Source organism: Medicago truncatula, chromosome 6 (genome assembly GCF_003473485.1).
Source record: "Medicago truncatula cultivar Jemalong A17 chromosome 6, MtrunA17r5.0-ANR, whole genome shotgun sequence".
NCBI classification, from domain to species: Eukaryota; Viridiplantae; Streptophyta; class Magnoliopsida; order Fabales; family Fabaceae; genus Medicago; species Medicago truncatula.
Window position 1 is genome coordinate 27,857,690 of NC_053047.1, and position 24,936 is coordinate 27,882,625.

General features: G+C 31.8%; 1 protein-coding gene and 1 long non-coding RNA gene across 5 annotated transcripts; both read right to left on the bottom strand.

Annotated features, from left to right (window-relative positions):
• Positions 1-1,184: 1,184 nt before the first annotated feature.
• Positions 1,185-24,692, bottom strand: LOC120580909 (uncharacterized). 4 transcript variants are annotated; one of them, XM_039835154.1, is made up of 4 exons: positions 24,267-24,692; positions 4,899-5,011; positions 4,263-4,401; positions 1,185-2,208 (listed from the first exon to the last, which is right to left on the bottom strand). In XM_039835154.1, exons 1-4 carry the CDS (start codon positions 24,404-24,406, stop codon positions 2,139-2,141), a joined length of 462 nt encoding a protein of 153 aa, XP_039691088.1. In that variant the 5' UTR covers positions 24,407-24,692; the 3' UTR covers positions 1,185-2,138. The 4 variants fall into 4 exon arrangements, 2 of the variants coding, with proteins under 2 accessions (XP_039691088.1, XP_039691089.1); XR_005646674.1 differs by lacking the exon at positions 4,263-4,401 and having other exon boundaries at positions 1,185-1,950; positions 4,899-5,019; positions 24,267-24,514; XM_039835155.1 differs by lacking the exon at positions 4,263-4,401 and having other exon boundaries at positions 1,185-1,950; positions 24,267-24,660.
• LOC112418316 (uncharacterized) lies at positions 21,033-23,785 on the bottom strand. Its single transcript, XR_003008558.2, has 3 exons — positions 23,523-23,785; positions 22,696-22,781; positions 21,033-21,220 (listed from the first exon to the last, which is right to left on the bottom strand). It is a non-coding gene; the product is annotated as an uncharacterized lncRNA (long non-coding RNA).
• Positions 24,693-24,936: the final 244 nt, after the last annotated feature.

Consider the following 24,936-nt stretch of genomic DNA (forward strand, 5'->3'; position numbering starts at 1 on the left):
CCCTTTGCAGGAAATTTGTAAATTAGTGATAGGACTTGATGAGTTATAGTTCTATTGTAAAATTATAACAAGACATGCTAAGTTTTAGTTCCATTGGAAGATATTATCATTTTGTTATAAGTTCGTAACTTATTTTTGTATGTAATGAAATTTGGTAAAAAAATGGTTTACTCTTTTGATAAAAAGTGGATAAAAGCTTCAACAATTTGGTTAGTTCGCGAGTTTCTTTCATATTTTTGAAATTTCTAAAAACTTATCATAGAAATACCACGAGTGTGTCCCTTTTATATGTTTATATAATGTTATGAGATGATAAAAAGTAACAAATGTTAATTTCAACACTATTTTTTTTTTTAGGTACTCCTTTGATAAAAAGTGGATACATGCTTCAACAATTTGGCTAGTTCACATGTTGCTGTCATATTTTTGAAATTACTCAAAACTTATAAGAGAAATACCATGAGTGTGTCCCTTTTAAGTAACTTGTAAAATTATGAGGTGATAATGTTAATTTCTACAATAAAGATGCTTCAGCAATTTGTTAAGTTCACACGTTCTTGTCAAATTTTTAAAATTTCTCAAAACTTATCAGAGAAATGTCATGAGTGTGCCCTTTTTATGTGTGTTGTAATTAAGAGACGATATACAAAGTCACATGCTAATTTCAATACTAAAAAATTTGTAGTTACTCTTTTGATGAAAAGTGGATACACATTTTAACTGTTTGGTTATTTCACAAGTTCCTGATATTTTTTTTTTCAATTAACATAACAAAAATTACTGGAATTAGAGTTCAAGAAACGTAATAGGTGGTTATTTTTGGTATATTATTGACTTAAATTGACATATAGTTTTCATATGATAACCCATGTAACCAAATAATTGAAGCATATACCCACAATTTTACAAAGGAGTAACCATATTTTTTTCATGCATTCTAAATTTCTCATTTGTAAGTTTACCAACCTCACAAAAGAAACTTAATGGAATTATAGTCAAAGAAGTATAATAAATTGTTACTTTCAGTATTTCTTTGATAGATTGGTTTAAAATGATATAGTTTTCACAAGATAATTCCTAGTAACCAAGTAATTGAAACATATAACCACAGTATTATAAAGATATAGCCATCTTTTTTTCAAGCATCCAAAATTACTCATCTATAAGTTACATGATAATCAAGATAGAAAGTTAAGTGACTAGATGCAATTATCTGTGTTCATAGTGCAACATTGATACATGAATAATTATTTTTACAATCAAACAAGTATTCGATTAAAGATGGTTATGCCTATTAGTATAAGTAGCAGAGGCTGCGGTTTTAGGGACATATCCCAACCATGAGTTAAAACCAAACTTTTTTCTACTACCACTAGGCTATGGACAAGAATAATCTTAGTTCTTTTAATAAAAGGAACAACACAATTGGACATAGTGGATGAAATGTCTACGCAGTCTGGAATAATATTTTATATCTCAATCATCCAAATCAGACCTTGGATACATTTCATTGTGACTTTAGAATCAGTTTCTACGAGGACGTGTCCATTTTGATTTGTTGTGAGGATCCATTGGAGACACCGCTGTAGAGCTAATACTTCGGCCAAAGCAGAGGATAGTGGCCTTCATTCTAGTTTTGTTGCAACAAATTCTATAAATCTTATACAGTATCTAGACTACTATCTCATTGTATCATCCTTGAAGCATCTTGCATCCACGTTAAGATTCAGATTCATCACAACAGAAATGGTTGTACAATTGAGCTTTGAAGTGAACTCACAACATAAATCAAATGTAATTTAGAGACCAAGAAACCTAGAAGGTGGTCACTTTTGATATTTAGCTGATAAATTTGCAAAACTGATATTTTTCTCGAAGAAAAAATACACAAAACCAAATAACAAAACCATATAGCAACGATTTTTCAAAGGCACGACCATAGTTTTTTTCCTGCGTTCAAAATTTGTCATTTATTAGCGTGATTAAGAGACCAAGAAACATAGAAGGTGGTAACTTTTGATATTTTGTTGATAAATTGAAAAATTGATATTGTTTTCACAGGAAAAATACATATAACCAAATAATTGAAGCATATAACCACAAATTTTCAAAGGCGTGACCAAATTGTTGTTCTGCATTCAAAATTGGTCACCTATAAGTTTATCAATATCACAACATAAATCTAATGCAATTAAGATACCAATAAACATTTGATTAAATTATCTTATTATGAAATCTAATCAGCATTACACCTCCATTGTTAACTAATAAACTGACTCAATTTCCATAAAAAAAAAAGTAAGGATTTATTAAGAGACTAACCCAGTCTCTAAAGACTTAATCGATCAAACTCAATCAAATACTAATAACATCAAATTCCACCCATGATTAACTACACATCTTCAATATCTTAGCTAAAGTGCATATATGGTTCAAAAAAATCACTTTATATCCCATCTTAGTACTCTGGATTAACCAAATTGAGATTACAATTTTCACAAAAATGTTTAAATTTAATTCAAATTAAACTGATAAATGAACCGAATTGAGATTTACATTTTTCATAAAAAATGTTTAAATTTAATTCAAATTAAACTGATATGAGGAACAAGAGAATTGAATCACACACACAAAAAGAAAGGAACAAACAAAAATCGCAAGTCGGAACTAGTGAATCGAACAAAAAGACCAGAGATGAATATACCTTAGTTGAAGATGGAAGAGGGAGAAAACAGGAGGAACAAAATAGGGATTCCTGAGCACAGAAAAATCGACAGCGACAACAAGGATGTGGTTGGAGATCAACCTTCCGAAAAATCTATCAAGATGTAACGGCGACGGCATCAGCGAGAATGGTTGTGGAAATCATCTTCCCTAGAGAAAATGGAATAAGAGTGGGAGAGAGAGAGGACCGAGTGAATGAGATGAGAGAGAGAGAGAATGTAGAACTTTCTTTTTCTTTTTATCTTCTGGTATGACATGGATTATTAAGCTATTTCTTTTAATAATTAAATGTGCCACACAAGGGTGGTATGAGTGGTAGAACCACCTAAGGTGATCCATCTATCAGTGCTCCTTGAATCATTTCATCATTTCTTTCCCAGTCCTTGCCAGAGGAACTAGAAAATTCTTTATCGTGACTCTTAGAATTTTTCATCATTTCAGCTTCTTTTTTATTATCATTAGAAACAATTTCTTTGCTCTTTTTAACTTTTTCTTATACCAAATCATTGAGTTCCACATGTCTAGATATACATAAACCTTTGTATTGACCATAAAAGTCTATTAAGAAGAATTCAAATCAAAATTGTTAAATTTCAACCTCATTGTCTTTCTTAATGTTATCTAGGAGTGGGAAAAAGTAAATCAAATCATTTATGATGTTCCGAAGAAATATTAAATGTACAACAACAAATGCTTGTGTCTTTAAAACAATTTTCAGCTTTAGAACAAAAGCAAAGAAAAATAAATTTCAATGAGCTTATTTTATTTATTTTGTTTTAATTTTCAGTTCAAACTGCCATATATGCTCATCATGCTTTGGTCACTCTTCGAAACTCTAAAGACTTGTTTCATCTCATAATCGGGGAGTTTCATATATTTGGAATGAATGGATTTGAATTCCAAAAGCAAATTCAAGATGAATTTCAACTTCCTATTATAGGTAAGTATCATTTTTCCCTCCCAACTATTAAATCTACCTTGCAATTTTGTCCTTTTTAACTTTTTATGTTTTAAATACTCTGTATTAATATTATGCGGTTCTTTCACTATCGTATACGTTATGATATGTTTAAATATATGACTTTTACCTTTTGTTTCAAATAGTGATGTCGAAAGACAATACACCAAACATAATCTCATGACTTTAGAACAGGGAGCAGCACCCTACATTGTTAAACCATTTTGTCCTAAAGACCTTAGAGATATTTGGAAATATGCTATGGAAGCAAAGAAAAATAAACTATTTATTGATAGTTTATTTGCAGCAAGTGAAGAAGAAGAAACATCAATTGATCAACTACAAACAAAAAAGAAATGTAGTAAAAGAAAGAGTTTTGGTAATCACCAAGGTGAATGGGAGTTTGGAGTTGTTATGAAGAGGAGTTGTGATAATTTTACTACATTTCGTACTAATTTCAAACTCCCCTTCATCTTGGCTATAATCACAACTCTTTCTTTTACTACATTTCTTTTTTGTTTGTAGTAGATCAGTTGATGTCTCTTGTTCTTCACCTGCTGCAGATAAACTATCAATAAATAGTTTATTTTTCTTTGCTTCCAATGCATACTTCCAAATGTCTCTAAAGTTTTCATTACAAAATGCGTTAACAATATAGCGTGCTGCTCCAAGTTCTAAAGTCATGGAGATAATGTCTGGTGTATTGTCTTTAGACATCACTATTTAAAACAAAAGGTAAAATGTCATCATATATTTAAATATATCATAACTTATACTATAGTGAAACTACTGCATAATATTAATATAGAGGATTGAAAACATAAAAAATAAAAAATTGCAAGGTATATTTAATGACTAAAAATTAGACTTAATTTTTAGTTGGAAGGGAAAAATGATACTAACCTATATCAGGAAGTTGAAATTCATCTTGAATTTTCTTTTGGAATTCAAATACTTTCATTTCAAATATATGAAACTTACTGATTACGAGATCAAACAAGCCTTTAGAGTCTTGAATAGTGACCAAAGCATGGTTATCATCTTTGGCAGTTTGAATTGAAAATTAAAAAAAAAAAAAAAAATAGCTCATTCAAATTTTGTAATGTACAAATGAATGTTAGCCACCATTTAAATATTGAATATATAACAATTAAATGGATAACAATTTAATATTTATGGATCCTTTCAAAAAAAAATACATATTATTTTTGGATACCTTTGGTATTTCGTCGATTTGATTTGGAGGTTTTTGACAATTTTATTTGATGAATATCTTCATTCCCATCTGCAGATTGACCTTCATCCATTATTGCAATGATCAAACTGGATCTGTAAATCTGAACAATTTTGAGAAAAAACAAAACATGTAGAAGAAATGGTCAAACTATTAGATTGATAATTCTCTTGATGGGTATTGTCGTTACAAATTAGTTGTAAATCAAATTTAAAGCACACAGTTTGACAACTAGATTAATTTCTGAACTTTTCAGATGAATCAAGGATCAATCTCTAATGGAATTTAAGAGGCACTGAGATATTGAAAATTTGATTTAATAAATAAAGTATATATGAGAACACGTGAACAGAAAAACAAACAGTATGAAGAATCGCGAAAAAACTGGTAAACATAAAATAAAGGAAAAATAAGGAAGAAGAAGAAATTGGGGAGAAATATATTGTGGATGCGGCCACTTTTATATGCAATTTCCATCGAGAGAGAAGATGAAATTAGGTTTAGGTTAATGGACTTGGGCCAATGTAAGTTATATACCACAACAACAAACTAGTTCTATCGGCCCCTCTTATTGGTCCCACCCCCCTCCCCCCGCCCCCCAAAATAAAATAAAATAATACCCTTGTATTCACCGGTCCGTGCTTACATTCCAATTTGATAGGACTGTATCATACGTACGATAAATAATATTGTAGTTTTTTCATGTGGATATGAAGTTAAAACTTGGACGTTTATTTTTCCAACATCGAATCAAATACATTTTCTCAATAATATGCAAAATAACCATACGAGACACTCCTCACCTTACAAGTCGGTTTTGTAAGAATGAGCTAGACCCTAAATTTCGACATAGTATCAGAGCCTATCCTAGATCTTTTGTTGGGTATCCCATATCATCCATGCTTTAGGCCCATTGGGCTAGGCTGAAGCGTGATGGGGTGTCTTGGAAATTCCACCTTTATTACGGTTCGCCCCTAGTCGCCTAAATTGCGACCTTTGGTTTGCCTTCATTACAGCCTCTAACACCTTCATTGTGTTGGCTTTGAGGGGCTGGATTTTGTCCCACATTGGATAGATAGGACTGTTGAGAAGTGTTTATTAAGAGGAAGCACATCTCACCTTTCAAACCAGTTTTGTACATATGAAAGAAACAAGAGGTGCTTCAAAGATCACATGAAAAGTCGGATAGATAGGATAATATCAGAAAATAACTTCAACTACAAGCTAATTAAAGGTCATGGCAATGACTCCATGCACGATTTCAAAGTAACTCAATTTTCTAGACTACAGCCAAGAGTGCTATGAGTCATACCCTCTTAGAGGTTTTACAAACTCCACCTTCTCCCTCTCTTGGATCTAAACCAATGTGGATGTGATGCAGTACAGAAGCGTAGGCTAGCAAGCTTTAAACCTAGATTGAAAAAAGACAAGTTTGCATTCGACAAACTTATGAAATAAAGGTTCTGGAAACCACAAAAAATTGAGAAAAGCTCTCTGAAATAATATTGTAAAAAAAGTTGCCTCTTAGGCTACATCTGTAAAGCTTAAATAGGGAAATAACAAACCTTAAAGGGCCAAAAATAACAAACATAAAATAAAACAAACAAATAATAAAATTAGGCTGAATTAATAAAATACTAATAAATTACTAAGAAAACCCTCCTACATCAGTCTCATCCACCTCTAAGGAAATAGACCCCAAGTTCTCATTATGATAAAGAGCTTCCCATGCATATTGACTCCTCCAATGAACAAGAGACAACCCTCCTGAATGCATTCTAACACTAATACAGTGGTTTCTACACTCATTCCATCCAAAAATCAAAGAATCAAAATCTAAACCCAATTCCCAAATTAACCAAAACCCTCATGTTAAAATCAAAATCAGAACTTTAATCTATGCTATTGAGAGTAAACCTCACCCTTACCTTAGTTGAAGAACAAAGCTCTACAGAATTCTTGTTCTCTCCTCTTGGTTTCTCTTCTCCTAGCCTTTTCTCCCAAAAACTGCTTGTACGTAAAACTGTTTTTCTGACTTCTCCAACTCCTTACTTAACTCCCTCTTAATTCTAATTAACTTCCACTTAATTCCCTTAATTAAAATATAACCCCTAGAATTCCAAATAATTATATTTCTCATATTATTCTAATAAATACTAAAAATAAATCATTTCATAAAATACAACACACCACATAATCAACAATAATTATTTAAAATCATATAAAAAACTCTAAATAAATCAGAAATAATTAAAATAACGACTAGTGCGTTATAGAGCGTACAATGAGTTGGATTATCGTAATTGACTAAGAGAAACCCACAACTAAGATTGACACCATATTTTCAACTAAGATGACTCTTATCCTTTCAACTAAGATTGACTAAAAAAAAATAGTTCATCATTAAAATCCTTTTATCCATCATAATCAAATTCAACAATCAAATGTCTTGACTCTTGAAAAATGAAAACCATAACCTAATCACTAGTAAATATTGTTGGTTCAATTTCTCTTTGATTCGTAAGGGATAAGTTTAGATCTGAGTAGTGGGAGACAAGGAGAAGTTCTCTTTACCAGCCCCCGCATTGGATTTCTTATTCACGCAAAACTATGGGGATTTGGAGGCTTGTTCTTGTGTACATGTTAGAGATTTAATCTGTTCGTGTAAACTAGGACAAGTTTCACAACTTGAAAAATCCATCCAATTTGAATCATACTTGGATGAATTAGCTTTAGGTGGCTCAATGTGAGGAATTACAATTTTCTCATTTACTAGAGATGCATACTCGTCTTTTCAACATTTTAAATTATTTTTACGTGGTGAAAGCTCGGCTTCCAGTTTTAGATTAATTTTCTTTTAAACAATTAATTTCTCAAAAGCTTTCAAAGCATCATCATGCATGTCTACTAGAGCTTCTTGTAATTTCTCATAGGAAGGATTATATTTGGATTTGGAGTTGTAACGCCCTAGTCGTTAATTTAATTATTTTGGATTTATGTGGAGTCTTTTTATGATTTTAAAATAATATTTGTGGATTTTATGGTGTGTTAGATTTTATTATATAGTTTATTTTAATAATAATTAGAATAAGTGAGAATTAGTATTATTTTGGAGTGTGGGGAGTTAATTAATATTTAATAGAATTAAGGGGAGTTTAATGAAAAGAAAGGGAAGTTACTTTTTGGGAGTTAAGAAAAGAGAAAAGTCAGAAAAACGTTTTTACGTGAAAATCAACTTTTGGGAGAAAAAGGAGAGAAGAGCAAGGAGAGCCAAGTCTGTCAATTGATGTGCTTATTTTTCTGCAATTTTAATGTAAGGGTGAGGTTTACCGCAATTGTATAGGTTCTGAATTCTGATTTTGATTTTAACAGGTTTATGAGAGAATTGGGAGAAATTAGGTTTTTGTTAGATTAATGGGTTTTTAGAGTAGGGATTGCTTTATTGATGTTAGAAATGGGTTCTGTGTGCATATAACCATTCATTCATATCTGTAAACTGATTTGGGGAGTGGATTGGAGGAAAATGGGATTTTTGGGAAAAACCTGCATTCTACCCGTACAGAAGTTCATCGCTCGCCTCGCGAGTAGCCTTTGCTCGCCAAGGCGAGTGAGCAACTTCATGGCTCGCCTCGCGAGTGAGACAACTCGCCATGGCAAGTACCTGTGAGAAAAATTGGATTTTTAAAGTGTTGTTATAAGCCGTAATTTGGGTAGTTTTATGTACCTAGATGATTTTAGAGAGGACTGGAGCAAGTTTTAGATTAAAAAGATGAATAGGGAGCTTAGAATTGATGATTTAGAGAGAAAAATGTCAAAACTTCCGAGAGCACCATGTTTTCATTCGCCTCGAACTCGACATGGCGAGTGTCCTGTTTTCTGAGCTCGCCATAGCGAGCAGATGTGCTCGCGAGGCGAGTTGCCCAGTATTTGTTTGATTGATTATGTTGTTGATGGTTGATTTATCTTGATGATTAAGCATGGCTATTATAATGGTGTATTTTTCTGGATGTTCTAAATTGGTTATAATGAATTGATGCTGGCTGGAAAGTATGCTTCATTTAATTAAGTCATACATGAATGTTGTATTTTGGAGTGGTGAGTCATTTACATATATATGCATAGGTTGGGTTGTATGTAGATATACACAAGTGGGTCAGTTGCATAAGCATAACAGTGGGAGAGCTTCGGCTCTGGAACGCCTTGTCGTTCAAAGTGGTGGAGCACTAGTTGCTCAAAGTGGTGTTTAGTGGTGAGGACTTATGTCCTGCAAATGAATGATTTAACCATTCTACAGCGGTGAGGGCTACGGTCCTGATTATGGTACCACATACATGGGTGTTGTTAGAGGAGTCTTAGTGGAGTGGTGATGAGTTGCATGAGTCGTTGAGTTGGTTTTTAATTAATTATACCATTTGTTGATGACATTGAAAATGATGATATTAATATAATGTTGATGAATTATTATGATAGTGTGTTAGATTCAATTGATGCATTCTTTATCTATATTATTGTTGTGAATCTCACCCCTTGTGCTTGAAAATGTTGCCCTTCCTATGGGTAACTTGCAGGTGATCCTGAGTAGTTGGTGGTGGCTCAAAGTGTCTAGGGCTTTGATACGTGGGATGGGATTTCATCGTTTAATTTCTTTCCCATGTATCAAATTTTGAATATTGTTGTTGTAGCCCTATTGATGTTGGATTTTATGATGTTAAGGCTTTCATGCCAAGAATTTATTATGGAGTTTAAAACAGTTATGAATTGTTGTTTGATGAGAATATTCCGCTGCAGATTTAATGATAAATTCGAAGGATGTTTAATTAAATAGATTTTTATATTCTATTTAAAGTGATTTTGAAAATGTGATGTGACATGCCCGTTTGGGTTTTACTCTGATGTTGAATTATTATTATTTAATTAATTTTGGGAAACGGGGTGTTACAGGAGTCGGAAAAATTTACTTCATGATGCTTGTGTCCCATGAGACATAGGTCGGCAATTTCACTATTATCATTGTCCTCCCATGCAATATAAGCTTTCCTTCCTTTTTCTCTTTCCATTGATGTTAAACTTGGACTTTCTACTTGCTTTGGTCAAGTCCAGACATTCATTTTCAAGAAGCCTGATTTTCCACATCCATCAAAATTGGGTACATGTTCCTTCTCGAATTTAGCTCATTTGAGAATAGCTCTACTAAAGTTTATAAGATTTTTGTTACTATGCTTCAACCCATTTTTTTCAATGTATCTATGGTATAGGTGCACAGATAATTCCATCTCCTCATGTCAGTGAGGTCTTCATCGGTATCATTATCCTATTCCACCAAGTGTTTAGCCTTGGACGACGAGGCTTTGAATGCAGTGGTCTTATTTCCCTTTTTCTTGATATCTTCCTCATTTTCTTTCAACCTTAGGATCTCGTGTTCATGATCGTTCAGCTTTCCAAAAAGAATGGTGATTCCAAGGGTGTTAAGGTTGAGATTCCTTTATTGCGGCGACCTAGGACTGCCAATCTCTAGTCATGCATCTCAGTACCTTGTTAGTACAATCTTCGTTTGAGATGTCTTTTCCTAAGTATTGCGGTTTGTTAACAATATGAGTGAAGCTCATTTGCATGGAGGAGATGGTTTCACCATCCTCCATGTGAATAGTTCATATTGTTAGATGAGAATATTGATTTTGATTGCTTCACGTCTTCGGTACCCTCAAGGAGGGTTTCCAAAGCATCCAATATTGCCTTAGTGGCCTTACAATGTGAAACCGATTGATACTCATTCACGCTAATGGTGGAAATAAGAATGTTTCTTGCCTTCAAATCATATTGAACCTTCTTTTTATCACTGTCGGTCCAATTGGCCTTATGTTTAATTTTTGCAACCCCGTTAACTTCAACTTGAGGTTCGGACCGCTAGTTGACCATGGCGTTCCCAACATCCATGTCGACTGATTGAATATGGAAGTTCATGCATTCTTTCCAATATTCACATTTTTTGCCGTAAAAAATTGGAGCCCTACTGTACTCCCACTAAGGCTCTTTGTTCATCATATCGACTCTTTCGGTAGTTAACTGTTAGTGAACAGACCACGTTCTTGATGTCATTTATTGGTCTTTACGATGAACAAGAAGGTGCATGGGGGGTTAAAAAGGTTTTTTGATTTTCAAAAGAGTTTGCGAAGGCGTGAATTGAAAACGTATGACTTATCAGATTTCAATGATGACAAGTCTAAGACAATGTTTAAAATCATCAATTATTAATAATCAAGCATAAAAATTTCAAAATTAGACATACTCAAACCAAACCTAATTACAATAAACCACATAGAGACGAAACTTAATTATGATCAAATTGAATTTGAAAAGAATATTAATTCAATGAATCGAGATTATGTTAAGTTAAAAAATTAATCACAATCAAATCAAATAGTGTCGAACACAAAATTCATATACAAATAGTAAGGCAAAAATATAAAATGATAGAGTAGAGAACACCGGGATTTATAGTAGTTGCCCCTTTCGTCCTCGCTTCGAGATATGTTTACTCTTCTTGATAGAAAACGTCGTTATCATGAACTTTTACTATTGTTGAAAATTGTTTAGAAATTGTTATGATTACAAATAATTCCCTCGATAACCCTAATCTTCAATCCTAAGCAATCACAACACCACCGATCTTCAAGTACCCGTTGAAATTGGAGATTTTCTAAGTTTTCGAAACTCAAGTTCCCATGAAATCCTGGGAATTCCTTCACCTTAAATTCTTATTTTCTATGTTTAAAGTTTGGATCCCCTTAAACTTGAAAAGTTAGAAAGACCCCCACAATTCCCCTTCGAGGTGGAAAGAAATCCCTCTTGTCCTTTAGATCCTTGATCCTCAATCAAGTTACTTCAAAATAAACTAGTGTACAATTCCTATAACACTCTAGCAATCTATGACTAAAAATCCACAAAAAAAATCTTAGAAAAAGTGTTTAATCTCAAGAACAAGTGGAGAGCGAGGTTTGGAGACTCTAGAATATTATTTGCAATTGATTAAATAAGTTGGAAGGTGTATGAGTATAACTATACATATACATGAATGACAAGTGCAATTTTTGTGGCAAAAACAACTACATGATTCGAATCATGTTAAGTATGATTCGATTCAGACACATGAAAAAGGAAAAAAAATCTAAAGTTGTGAAGATTTGATACGAATAAAAAATATTTGATATGATTCAAAAGTTTCTAAATAAAGATTGATACTTAAATTCTGGCACGTACGGGACAGATATTCTATGAGATGTCCAGAACACCAGGAATGTCTAATGAAATGTTCATAACACTTAATAACAAATACTTAACACAATAAACAATAAAGAACTTTAAAGTAAAGTACAAGAAGGAAATAACACAAGATATTTGTTAACCCAGTACGGTGCAACGTCACCTACATCTGGGGGCATCCAAGCCAGGAAGGAAATCTACTATAATAGTATTAGTTTGAAGTCCTATGTGAACAGTAGTTGGTTCACTGCCTTCTCACCTAATCACTTCCCGTGATATTTCTATTTAAGAATCTCTTAGATATGAGATCCCATCTCACTTTCTCTTAATCACACAACCCGTGATTTCAATGATTACACTCAAGGAGACACACTCCAATAAATAAAACCCACTATTTGCTTAAAAGCTTTAGAGCAGTTCACAAATACAACTCAACTATCAGTCCAACTCAATGCATCAAGGGTATACAAGAGTGGCTCACAAATAACAAAGTACAAACTAAAACTCTAGATGACACTTTTCTCAATTGCGACTTCAGTAGTCTTCTTTAGGTTTGAGTCTTCCTTTATATAGACAGAGAGTGCATGGGCTTGATCATCTGTCGGGCTAAACAATACAGTTGATCCAATAGTGTCTTCAGCTACAATTTTATAGAAGCATATAAAATGTTTCCTAAAATGTTTAGGACATTAAATACTAAAACACGGTCAAGGACAAAACGACAACGGAGGCTTCTAGAACCACACGCTTCTTGGAGCACAAGCTACGTGAATCATCTCTTCTATCAAATCTTCAATGATCTCACGCATAAACCAAATCTTTCAAGATTGCGAAATATAATACTTCACCTTAAGTTAAGTTGTTGTACTAACATGTCTAGGACAGCTGTCCCAACATCTTGCTAGAATATTCATTCAGGCAAGGATAAATTTGAAGCTATAAAGATTGATACGAATAAATAATATTTAATACAATTCAAAAAATTTCAGATGAAGATTGATACAAATAAAGAATATTTGATACGATTTGTTCAGGCAAATCACAAGATTAGAGAACTCAAATGATACGAACAACCAAATTGTGATTCGATTCGAGCATGATACAAATCATCAATTTGTGATACGATTCAAAGGTACGAAGAAATGAGTTTTGCCACAAAATGAAACACAAAATGAAACTTGACAGACGAGACACTTTGAAGAAACTTAAGATCATGGATGGCTAGGTGCTTTAATATATACTAATTACTATGCACATGTAAACATCGTTAGTAATTACTATGAACATGTAAACAATAAACATCATCAAACACACTTAATACCTAGTTTTAATCAATCATCATCAAAACAACTCCATTACCAGAGGCAGCTTCATTATGCTCGTTAAGATCTACTTTAACCATATTGAGTACCTATTTATGCAGTTAAAATTTATAATTATTCAAGTATCCTTATGAAATGAACTAGGAAACAATTGTCTGTTAGTCTTGGTTATTGTAACTGGATCTTGGATAAATGTTCATTAGATAAACGCTTTAGACATATTGCATCATCTTAATGTGATAATTAGCGTTCTTTCAAACTTTAAATAACATTAATTCACGTAAGAAATTCAAAAGTTCTAATCGCTTTTTCCATCCTTGTTTTATTCAATTTATTTTCATTCTTTAAAACCAAAGTTTATGCAAACCCTCTAAATTGATCACTTATAACTAACATATAATTGGTAAGTTTTCTAACTAATCGTATAATACCTGTGGATACAAACTCTTTTATTACTTGATGAGTTCTGATAGACTTGCCAAATATCAATCACTTTGCTAGTTAATTATTCCATATGGGAAGATCTTTCTATTGACTTCACCTTTATTCCTTCCTCATGGTAATGTTACCTAGAAGACTAGTCTCTGACATGGATCATGCTTTCATCAATAATATTTGGCGCAAACTGTTCAAGTTGAGAATGAGTACTTTCTACCATCCTAAAATGGATGGACAAAATGAAGTCTTGAATCTTTCTTTAGTGCAATACCTAGAATTTGTTCACCACCAACCTTCCCTTTGGTTCAACTTCCTTCCTTTAGTTGAATGGCAAGATCCTCCTTTTACTGCTCAATGTTTAATTTTGGGTTCATCACCAATAGAAGTTGTTGACAAAATATGTTGCAGACTCTACAAGTGTATTTAGAGTAAGTTATTTACATACAAGCTTATCTAACTAATTAACAACATAACTAACTAACTAACAAGTAGTTAATCATCTGTACTTTCTAACAATAGCTTGTAGTTCAAGAAACTATCCAAAAATCGCTTATTGTCACAATTAACACTCGTACTTTTTGTTATATATAGTTCCTACCTATAAGATGATGAGACTGCTAAGGTACTTTGATACTGATTGAAGATGGCATGATGATGAGTTTAAAAAATGAACTAATCAATTTTATGAATTATAGCGTGTGAGTTTTAATGTCTACAATAGAGGTGGTGTTGAAATGTATATCCCTTCAAGATAGGGTAGCTCAACTGGTTTGAGAAAAAGGTTATAAGGAGTTAGAGGTTTAGGGTTCAAGTCCTAGAAAGGAGAAAAAATTAGCATAACAATTACCGTACTAATATTGTCCATTCAGAAAAAGAAGAAAAAAAAAAAAGAGACACTTTATGAATTGCCAAACTTCGTCGAGTGTGGCAACCTTGAAGAGGATACAGTCACTCGGGGAGACCTCAGTCAAGTTCAAACATGCATGTTACCCTCCTACCCACACATACACAAGAACATATGTTGGCCTAAGTGTCAATTTTCTTTTTTCTGAGTCGACCAAGAAGTTAACGAGCGTCTCCTTCTTCAAAGTTACGACCGCCCACCTAAATATATCAAAAAAGACATCCCTAACAAAATCATGCCTTTATTTAAAGCTGAGAAGCTCCTTGCAATGAATAACAAGGAGAAATGTAAAAAATGTTTAAGCTAAACACTCGTAGGGCAGCTCTCCTTTGGCAAGTGAATTTTTAGAGCCTTAAAGTCAAATGAAATATCACCATATCACCTGCCAATAGAGACATGCCCTATGACTGATTTGCTTACTTTAATGTGTCTAGTTTGCTAAGTATCAAATGACACTCCCAACAAGTTATATAGGCTAATTCTCAAGGGTTTTATGCTTTGGATATACTTCTCTTGAATGCTACTAATTCTCCTTTTTTAAGAACAATGGCATATGCTTGAAGGAGCTAGTATCATATATAGTCTTGAAATAAGTTTTTCCATTAAGATTCTTTCTTTATTATTTTTCATGTTCAGCTTTTAGAAATAGAATCATAATATGCTCCATTTTATGCAGTGGTTGAGAGAACACATCCAATGTCATAAGGTAAAAGTTATCACCACTTCATAATATATGAATGAGATTGCACAAAAGGAATTAAAATTTTATACTGATATGTTTTCTTCTCTTTTGTGTCTTTGTTTGAAATTAGAAGGATCGAATTTCCACCTCACTATTTGCCTCATTTAGTGTGCTATGTTTCAACTGTATTAGAATAATGAAGTCATTCTTTCAAAGCAATATAGATTCTCTCTTTAGATATGATTAAAAAATACTCTGATTTTATATATTCACAGCTTCTGTTTTCTACTTCTTTAAAGTGCAAGAATTGGGAGGATGGACCAAAAACGCTACTGAGTTTTGACCATTCGCTATCATGAATAAACCAATTAATGTGCCAAAGAAAACAACTGTTTTTGAATATCCATGGTATAACCCACAAATATATATGCCAATGTTTCATTGGCTTATTCCATCTTGTTATAGGGTTTTTCTAACCTATGCAACATTGCATAGGATAAGGTGCAATAAATGTACCTCTTTTTTCAACAAAGACTATCCTATTAACCATTCACTTTTTTTTTTATTTTTATAACCATTTTTTTAAGTGCATGGAAAAGTATTGATGAATTAAATGGAACGCTAAGTGCGAAGAAAATTTATTTAAATATAGAAGCCAGAAAAAATTTAACTCAATTATGAAAGCAGAACATTTATATACTCCAAAAATAACTATATGGAAGGATTTAGATAACAAGAACAAATTTAACTCCAAAAATTTAGATAGTAGCAACAAATTCAAAGACTAATCTCATTCCGTAAAATATAAAAAATAGTCATTCGGATGTACAATTGCAATTTAAGTAGTGTAACATAGTCATAGCTACGTTACATAAGGAATTAGTTGAGAACATATGAGAAAAACGTGAAAAAATTGAAAGAGGGTAATTATATAACTTATTGTGGTATAGCTGTCATATGAGAACAAATGAGTGAGTTTTGAGCACTTGTCACCTGAGAAAAATATATAACGCACAAGGAAAAAATATTGTGAATGAACCAAGCTGAACTAAATATTGAGTTGTAAAAAGTAAATTATTCAATGTATGTATATAGTCAAGAACCTAAACTAAATATATAAATTATTCAATGTATCTAAAAAGTAAATTGTCTCTTGTAAATAGGACCGGAGGTAGTATTTGGAAGATGAATATTTAGTTTTTCAAAAAATACAATAAATAGAGTGGTAGAGGAGAGAGATGGAGGGAAATTAATATGATAGTTTTTTTTTTTTTGAAAAAAAGAGGTACATTTATTACACCTTATTCTATGCAATGTTGCATAGGTTAGAAAAACCCATAATGATACATAGACACCCTTAGGTGGCAATACACCCTTTGACACCCACACAAAATTCTGACACGTAGTCACGTGGACCCCGCACAAGCACACTTTCTCTTTTCTCTCCTCTTCTCTCTTCCTAATACATGGGGTGTACAAGGGTGTATGGGAATAAATGGTGTATATGTATCATTACTCTTATATTTTAGTGTTATTATGATTCAAAAATTGCTTTTCTCGTTATGGTATTTCTCATTCCCACCCCGATTTTCCCTAAATAACTTTAGCGTGAGTTAACTCGCGGTGGCACCCAACGTAAGTTATTATGCGCCGGTGTTAGCTAACATCACAACATTTCTTGACTGAGATGCTTTTATTTTAGCCCCTAAACGTGCATTTTTCACCATATCTATTATCGGCTACCACTACATTCATTTACCATTCATTCAATCATAATACCTTATGTTCATAAATTGTGGCTGCGGTTGCAGTCATGATTGCTTGCATCGTGAATGTTGCGATACATATTGTGGTGGTTAAGGCTTGAAATATATCTAAATTATACTTTTTTGTTATTTTTTGTTGCAACATGTGTGGGTTAATTTTTTGTTTGTTATTTTAAAGTTCTTATTTGTTGAAATTTACCTTGAATTAGTGTTGGAAAAAAGTCACACAACAGAGAATAGAAAGAAATATATAAATACTTGGTCATATAAATAAAGGTTTTGTGTGTTAATATTTCTTGCACCAATAATTAGTGGGTTTTGCTATAACTGATATGAAAAAGATACGTGAACACCCTTTAGGTGATACACCCTCCTACCACTCTTGAGTTGGCAAAAAAAAATTAAAAAAAGAGGCCTAGTGACATGGAAAGCAGCTTATAAAACATTAAAAATAAAATTAAAACAAACATAAAATAAGAAGGTAAAAGGAAACATCATATCTTTCATTTCTCTCTATCCTCACTGGAGAAGTCTCTCTCTACCAACACGCGATCTCCTCCCACTGCTTGTCCTCTTCTGCGATCTCTTCCAACCAACCCGTTTTCGTTACACAACTGTTGTCTCACAATCACTGTCGGTTCACAATCAGCAATTGTTTTCTTCCCACAATCTCTTTATTCTTAGGCGAGGTTAATCTCAAATTTTCATTTTATTTTATGACTAGGATTTGTGTTTATGGTTTATCTGTCTGCATTTTGAATGTTTTTCTCCAAAATTGAATTTTTTTTTAAATGATTTGTTAAACCCTAATGAGATGGTAATTTGTGTTGATTTGAAATTATTTGTGACCAACTTCAAAGGAATTAGAATTTCATGGTGTAGAAATTAATCATATTATGATATTGATTTTGTGAGAATTATGAGTTAATTGAAGCCTGATAGTATTTAGAAGTTTAGGTCATAATTTTGTTAAAATCTTCTGTTACATTACTGTCTTATTGTCTCCTTTTGGGTTGTTGCCTATTAAGATCTTATGTTGTTGGTTGCATTTGATGGGATCTACAAATGGGGTTGGGATGATAATTTGTGTTGGTTAAGTTATGTCATTCTTTTGTTAGTTTGTGTGAAACATGTTATACATAGAATAACATTCACCTCTCATTGTTATTTTCTCAGTCAAAATTCACAAGTTCTCCTCCAATTATTTAGTATGTCTTTAGTGATTCGTGGTCAAAGTTATGTTAAAAAATGGCTAACTGCGGGAATTTTGGAAAGAAAAAAAAGTGTGGTTAATTATTTGTTATAATATGGTTAAGTGCATTAAACTAGTGTTGAGAACATGTGTTTGTATTTGTTATAATTGTTGTGAATATTGTTGCAAAAGAAACATTAAATTCAATAATCAGTTGCAAGATCTAAGGTGAAATATTGTTATTCATTAGAATATCCCTTTAAAATGTATTCTCTGTAAATTGTATACATAATAGTAGAATAAATTAGGTGAAGAAGGAAATGTTTGTGATCCATTTTGTGATTAAATTGAATCTATTTAAAATCATCATAACATCTTAAATGGGTTTTGTTGGACTTATATTATGAATTGATGTGTAGTTTCATTTTTCTCGTAGTAGTAGTTCAGTTGATTAGTGTACAGTTTAAAGAATTTGTAATTTTCATGTTTGAAGAGAATTATGCCTATGAATGATTCATGGTGAATAAGCTTGTAGGTTGAATTGTATGGTTGTGCGGAGTTGTGATGTTTTTGATGATGAATCTTGTGATTATATTAATGAGTTTGTGGTCATAGGGATGTCTTATGTTCAGTTTTGTATTGGTCAGGCGTCCCAAGCAATATATTTCATATAACATATTTTTTGGGATTCATTGCTCTGCTGTTTCATTTGATCATGTATCTTCTTTGTTTAAGCTTCATGGGGTTATTGGAACCCTTTTAATCGTGCGGCTAGTTGGACTAAGTTGTACTTTTAGTTGTAGAGGCATTTGGTTTTGACTACACATATCTTATCTTGGGTTTCTTTGATTTGTTGTCATTGCTTTTTAGCATCATTGGGGTGTTTTTGCATGTTTCTTGTTTAGTTTTATATGTTAAGTCCTGCTGTTAGTTTACAAAATGATGAATTTATTTGGGTGTAGTTTTATTTACTTAGCATTCCTTATTCAAGCTTTTCAACATGTTCATTTAGTCATGAACCGTGAAACAGAATAAAAAGGTATGTTACTTCCTTTGATCAATGATGTTTCTTTGTGTTAGATTATGTATTCTTGTTAGATTACGATTAATTAAAAGTTGGACCAAGAACAAATATAGTTGCTCATTAAACCATTGAACAAGTAATGAAAAAAAAAATGGACTATGCTAATTGCAATAACATGTTAGGTTACCTTCTATTATTATTTTCTTAAGTTTGATATAGAAGCATTAACATTGATGAATTTTCAGGTTGATCCGTTGATTAGCAAGTTGATTTTGATAAAAACAACACATCCATGAAAGTTGTGAAAATGAAAGCTTTGATATTGAATGCAGTGCTTAGATCAATTGAATTCTCTAGGATTGATACTTATCAACAAGTCAACCTAATAACGTGCCATCATAGATGATACAGGATGAGGTGAACTCAATCACAAGGAAAAGTTCATCCCTTTGCAGGAAATTTGTAAATTAGTGATAGGACTTGATGAGTTATAGTTCTATTGTAAAATTATAACAAGACATGCTAAGTTGTAGTTCCATTGGAAGATATTATCATTTTGTTATAAGTTCGTAACTTATTTTTGTATGTAATGAAATTTGGTAAAAAAAATGGTTTACTCTTTTGATAAAAAGTGGATAAAAGCTTCAACAATTTGGTTAGTTCGCGAGTTTCTTTCATATTTTTGAAATTTCTAAAAACTTATCATAGAAATACCACGAATGTATCCCTTTTATATGTTTATATAATGTTATGAGATGATAAAAAGTAACAAATGTTAATTTCAACACTATTTTTTTTTTGTAGGTACTCCTTTGATAAAAAGTGGATACATGCTTCAACAATTTGACTAGTTCACATGTTGCTGTCATATTTTTGAAATTACTCAAAACTTATAAGAGAAATACCATGAGTGTGTCCCTTTTAAGTGACTTGTAAAATTATGAGGTGATAATGTTAATTTCTACAATAAAAGATGCTTCAGTAATTTGTTAAGTTTACACGTTCTTGTCAAATTTTTAAAATTTCTCAAAACTTCTCATGAGTGTGCCCTTTTTATGTGTGTTGTAATTAAGAGACGATATACAAAGTCACATGCTAATTTCAATACTAAAAAAATTGTAGTTACTCTTTTGATGAAAAGTGGATACACATTTAAAATCCGTAGTCTTATCTTAGCTTTGTAAAACGCTTTACAAAGTTCTATAAAGCTACGGTTTTCCTTCGTTTCCATTTAAAATCCGTAGGGAAATAAAACTTTAGAGAACGCTTTTTTACTGGAAATTGCAACGGTTCCGGTACGTGGAGGATTAGAAATCCGTTCTTGTATAAATATTCTCGTAAACTACAACAACGGTTCCTCACCGTTTCAATGAAGAAAAGATTTTTTTTTTTTAAAAATAATTGTGGATCAATTATTTTGGTCACGGTGATTCACACTTTCAAAAAACCTTGTAATAATTATAAATTAACTTAAACAATAATATTCATGCAATTTTTTACATGTAATATCTCGAATTAAACAACTATATAACAAAATGAAATACTTGTTAAATATATATAAAAATATATTATTTTGTTAATCTTTAATGAATAGATTAAGATTATCTTTGATCACAATTAACATCTTTAAAATATATATATATATATATATATATATATCTTTTCATCTTGTGCTTTCAAATCTTCAAATTCTTCATTGATATCATCATTATTCATCTGCAAAATAAAAGTAAAGTGTTCAATATATATATACAAACTTCTTATAAATAAAAGAGAGTTGGAGTTGATGTATGGAATCAAGATAATGTAAAGAAAGACTATTGTAAATAAGAAAGGACTACATCAACATTAAAATGATGCATAAGACTAAAACAGACTCATACCTATTAATCATTAAAAAGAATGCTGAACTAAGACCTATACACCCTCTCTCATTCTTGATTTGTAACAAACCTACTGATGCATAAGTTTTAAACATAAATTCTATTTAAAATATAAAACCAAACAAATTAAAAAAAAGGATAATAAAGGAAAAGTGGTGGATTAAAAAGTTACTTAGTGTAATTTAAACAAAACTCTAAAGAAAATCTAAACAAAACTCTAGAGAGAAGTAGTTTTGGATGTTGGTGAGTTCTTAGCTAGATAAGCAGGAAGATCGTTGTTTTTAAAAAGGAACTGCTGATGATTTTTGAGGAAAGGGACTGCCTAGAGTGAAATTTAAGATCCCTAAATCGAAGATAAGATAATTTCAAACATAGGCAAGCTTGGAATCACATGATAACTTCATACATTATTCATGAAACTGACATCTGCTTGAAAAATGCCTTTAGAGAATTTGGAATACATTTCAGAAAAATGCCATTCTACATGAATTTTGAATACATTTCAGTCCTTTGAGAATATTAACTTTCTAGTAATCCTACTTTAAAATATGTGTTTGAAATTTGCATGAATTTTTCTCTATGCAGAGATTTACCTTTCTAAGTGTTTATTTGGAAAAATTCATGTCAATTAATATTAGCTTTGATTATGATAATATTTCTAAAAAGTGTACCGAGTTGTTTGTTTAGATATTCTTAACAAAAAAACACTTTCTAGGAAGGGAGTATGAGTGATTTAGTTATTTCTCCACTCAGTATGGGGTATCTTAGCCAAGTTATCCTTGGCAAATGATATAATACCTTTGTTGGGATCAGAAGCATATATCAGTCATATATATCACTATTGAGAATCCATATATTGGATCAGAGACCATGAAAATACTGCTTAAACTGAAAATGAAGTAGAAATTGAAAATAAACTGAACAAACATCTTTGTACACTACTAGTAGAGTTAATTTTCAAAATTTCACTAGTCTTCAACAAAACTCACTAAAAATTATAGCTATCAATAAATGTTAAATCCAAATACTCACTAAACACTTATATTAATTAATTAAAAATAAAGGAACCCATCAACTAAACACTAACCATAGCTTAATATTTTACACAAAAAAGAGAATTGAATTAACAATGAAGTACCTAATACTAAAGTATCAAGAAAAATCAAAATTCTACAAAATCAAAATTGGTAAAATTGATGATCAAATACACAATCCTAATAGCTCAGCACTAACAAAATTGAAATTTAAGAAATAAAAACACCACAAAAACAAACCAAATTGAATTGAGAGACTAGGAAGAAGACTTACGGTGGTGAGATTTGGAAGAAGACTTAAGCACCAGATTTTTGAATGGGTTCAATGCTGTTGAAGCTCTTGAGATTTTTGAATGGCTTCTGAGGTTCGAAATAAACCAAAATATATAAATCATAATGCATACAATACATTTAAGTCGTAATAAACCAAAAACGAATCGTTCAAAATTTAAACTACATAATATATAAACTAACATACCTATAGATGCACTTTACGCTTTCCGAGTGAAATTAACAAAAGAAATTAACAAAATATATATTATCACAGGTTCTACTGTCACAGTATCCTAACACATCTAATTACATCAAATATTATGTAAATTATGCAAAGAAAAAAAGTAATACAGTTTCATTGTTTTATTGTCACAAGTTCATTATAAAAAATTATGTAAAATATTATCACAGGTTCTACTGTCACAGTAGCCTAACACATCTTTGTTTCATTGTTTTAGAACTACTATAGTTTCCATTGCTTTCTGCTTATTATTCTCTTTTAAGAAAAAAGTTTTGCATCAGATAGCATGAAAAACAAATTGAAACAATAAAATAGTCTTCAGTTGTTATTTGTTAACAAATTTAGATGAGAAAACAATGTAGTACTGTTATCACTTTGCATCGCTGGATATTACAAGCTTATGGCATCAATTTGATAGAAAAGAATGAGTAATTTTAATAACACTAAAAACAACACAATCCCACTGCAAATAACCCTAAAAACAACAGATGGAAGGAAAAATCATTGCAATCAACTAAAAAACATATGTAATCATCAAATCAGAATCAGAATTGAAGACAATTACATTCAATTTCACATTAACTTACAAGTTACAACAATTAGGGTTTGTTGTGGAGAGAGATGTCTCTAAACTGAAGAATCGAAACAGAAGATGGAGGAGTATGCAGCGGTGATGGATGGAGAAGGAGGAGAGTGGTCGCGGCTCACCAGCGGTGGTGTGGTGGTGGATGTAATGTTCGGTCGCTTGCTTTGGTTGGGAGAAGAATAGAGATCGCATTCTCAGATGAAAGAGAAAGGGTTCGATCAGCTTATGCGTTTTTTTTTTTGGTGAAGGTATCAGCTTATGCGTTTTTTTTTTTGGTGAAGGTATCAGCTTATGCGTTTTTTTTTTTGGATATTGTTTTTTTATAATTTTTCTGTTTATTCTTTTTTTTAGTTTTTATTAAATAATAGAGTTTTTATTAAATAATCGATCAAACTCAATCAAATACTAATAACATCAAATTCCACCCATGATTAACTACACATCTTCAATATCTTAGCTAAAGTGCATATATGGTTCAAAAAAATCACTTTATATCCCATCTTAGTACTCTGGATTAACCAAATTGAGATTACAATTTTCACAAAAATGTTTAAATTTAATTCAAATTAAACTGATAAATGAACCGAATTGAGATTTACATTTTTCATAAAAAATGTTTAAATTTAATTCAAATTAAACTGATGTGAGGAACAAGAGAATTGAATCACACACAAAAAAAAAGGAACAAACAAAAATCGCAAGATGGAACTAGTGAATCGAACAAAAAGACCAGAGATGAATATACCTGAGTTGAAGATGGAAGAGGAAGAAAACAGGAGGAACAAAATAGGGATTCCTGAGCACAGAAAAATCGACAGTGACAACAAGGATGTGGTTGGAGATCAACCTTCCGAAAAATCTATCAAGATGTAACGGCGACGGCATCAACGAGAATGGTTGTGGAAATCATCTTCCCTAGAGAAAATGGAACAAGAGTGGGAGAGAGAGAGGACCGAGTGAATGAGATGAGAGAGAGAGAGAGAGAGAGAGAGAGAGAGAATGTACAACTTTCTTTTTCTTTTTATCTTCTGGTATGACATGGATTATTAAGCTATTTCTTTTAATAATTAAATGTGCCACACAAGGGTGGTATGAGTGGTAGAACCACCTAAGGTGGTCCATCTATCAGTGCTCCTTGAATCATTTCATCATTTCTTTCCCAGTCCTTGCCAGAGGAACTAGAAAATTCTTTATCGTGACTCTTAGAATTTTTCATCATTTCAGCTTCTTTTTTATTATCATTAGAAACAATTTCTTTGCTCTTTTTAACTTTTTCTTATACCAAATCATTGAGTTCCACATGTCTAGATATACATAAACCTTTGTATTGACCATAAAAGTCTATTAAGAAGAATTCAAATCAAAATTGTTAAATTTCAACCTCATTGTCTTTCTTAATGTTATCTAGGAGTGGG